At 40.3% G+C, this 2,499-nt stretch overlaps 1 protein-coding gene across 1 annotated transcript in view; it reads right to left on the bottom strand.

Annotated features, from left to right (window-relative positions):
* The window catches only part of LOC106011952 (epidermal growth factor receptor), a gene marked incomplete at its 5' end in the record, with an annotated part of 6,460 nt that extends 6,057 nt beyond the window's left edge, over positions 1 to 403 (bottom strand). Inside the window, 1 exon segment of the mRNA XM_013083301.2 lies at positions 241 to 403. Within this exon segment, the coding sequence (XP_012938755.1) occupies positions 241 to 403 (163 nt within the window).
* Positions 404 to 2,499: the final 2,096 nt, after the last annotated feature.

A 2,499-nucleotide genomic window follows, 5' to 3' on the forward strand; every position in this document is an offset into this window, starting at 1 on the left:
TAAATGATGCATTCTTTTTCGTGTAGCTATTTGGTATTTCATTTCAAGCAAAAAAAGACGTTCCCCCCTCCCCAAGTCCCGCCTCAAGAGAGAGAGAGAGAGAGAGAGAGAGAGAGAGAGAGAGAGAGAGAGAGAGAGAGAGAGAGAGAGAGAGAGAGAGAGAGAGTATCAATGACTCACCCCACCCAGCAAACAGACCTATAATATTACTATAATCTTGAGCTTGCACTTTGTACTCACCCTCAAGAAACTAAGGTCGTAGTCAATTTTGGGATCCACAAGGTTTGTGATCTCCAAGTTGCCGATGATGTAGGTGCAGCCAGCGTAGCGTCTCTTGAGGTGCTGGTAGTGTAGCTCCAGCGTTCCCGAGTAGCCGAAGCCAACGTTAGTTCCATGGCACTCTGTGGGTGGGGTCGAAACAGGCTGGAGTTAACACGGCATGGACTTTCGTGTGTGGTTGGTTCATATCAAGTGTGTGTGTGTGTGTGTGTGTGTGTGTGTGTGTGTGTGTAAGTGTGTGTGTGTGTTAGATTTTGGGTGGCGCTTGGTTAACTCATTGAGGACGCGTGTTCTGCGCCTTTGAAGACTTGTTGTTTTGGTACTTTAAAAAAAGCATAACTTCCTTATATTCGTTGAGACATTTCTTTATCTGAAACATAAAAAGGCAGGCAACAATATGCATGGTATGAAATATGTAAATTTGTATTTCTGATGTGTGTATAATCGTTGGAAATGAGCAGCATTATTGACTCTGGTATGCTGTTGATCAGACGTATGTATCTGATACGTCGACAAAGAGTTAATTGGCGCCCTTGTTGTTTGGTGACCATTGGTCGTTGTATAAGTTTAACGCCCATTTCAAATTTGTAAGGTCATTGAAGAGGCACGAACTCCAAATTTAACGTCCATTTCCGATAGGACCGAGCGAGATGAATGGAGAATCTTATATTCATAAGCTTAGCGTAAACAACCCAGATTCAGAACGCTCCGTCGTGGATTCCAACCAAGGCCATCATCCCTTTTGCAGTCCAGCACGATTTCAACTGAGCTTTGGTTGGTGGATTAGTTGAGCTGTGGGTTGGGTGGTTGGTTGGTTTGTTTAGCTAGTGGGTTGGTTTGTTGATCAGTTGAAATGTTCATGGGTTAGGTGACTGGTTAGTTGGTGGGTGGAGTAGTTGTTTGGTGGGTTAGTTGATTTGTCAATATATAGGCTAGTTCGTTGTTTGGTCCACTGTGGTAGATTGATTGGTAGATTCTATTTTTTGGTTGATCGGTAGTTTTGTTGTTTAATTGGTTGGTTGGTTTGTTGGTGGGAAGTGGGGTGGGTGGGTGGGTTAGTCAGTTGATAGGTTGTTTGGTTGAGTTTTTCTTTCCACTTTGTCCTTTACTTTCTAGGTAGAGCTGATTGGTTGTTTGATGGAGTAGGTGAAGGGGTGAGCAGTTTATGGGATGTATTAATTTGTTGTTAGCTCATTTCTTTCCTTCGAGCATTTGTTGGTACGAAATTAGGTTAGGTGGTTAATAAAATGTTGGTAAATATTCTCTTTGGGAGGTCTTTTCAAGTTTCTAATGTGAGTGGCAGGTCTGTGACGTCATGTTGGATAAATTTCAGGATTTAGATCATTTAGAGGACGGGGTGCTTCGACCCTGCCTTCCTGGGCCGACCAGGTCTGGGAGGAATACAACGTCCAACCAGAAAGACGGAGCTACAAGAATAAATTTTAATATTTCCCCATTCTGCAATTCAACTGGCACGCCTTCTGCTGCTTGCGATTGACAAAGTCCCAGATTACTACTCCAAAAATGCTGGCGATACGGGAGTCAAACTTTATAAAATTGTTGAACAATATTATATTATTAAGAAATCATATAATTAAAGTCACTTGTGAGAATAACGATAGACTTATGATTGAGAATAATTCGTTATATTTCAAGTATCATTGGTCCTATAACATCCCCAAATCTAGTTAAATGTAGAGACTGAACCGAGCTAAAAAAAAAATAATAAAAAAAAGAAGTAAGGAAATGTTTTGTCTGGTATTTTAGTTTATAGTTTCAAGTTTGGACAATGATGCAGAGCTGCTAGGAAGATGTGATGTAAATATAGCTAGAATAATATGTTGGAGGCAAAGGCAATAGTGATGAGTTTTCTTCTAGTTTGTTGACGCTCAACGCTGGTTTGGAGAGATATGCAGCACAAAACTGACATATTTTCAAAGACTTGCAAAGCTGTCTAATCAAAATGAACACAAATAATTTTTCGTAGTGTATATTTTTTCACTATTTTTTGTTCCTCTCTTTCCTAGCTTGGAATTATCTCTTTTTTCTAATTGAAGCTGCTGTTATCGTTTGGAATATTCTTGTTGTTGGTGTTGTTAGCAGATAGGTGATGATGATGATGATAATGATGATGATGATGATGATGATGATGATGATGATGATGATGATGATGATGATGATGATGATGATGGGATGGCGAGCGAGGTGCTTTTCGAAGAA

The sequence above is a fragment of the Aplysia californica genome, unplaced genomic scaffold (genome assembly GCF_000002075.1).
Source record: "Aplysia californica isolate F4 #8 unplaced genomic scaffold, AplCal3.0 scaffold00223, whole genome shotgun sequence".
NCBI lineage: Eukaryota > Metazoa > Mollusca > Gastropoda > Aplysiida > Aplysiidae > Aplysia > Aplysia californica.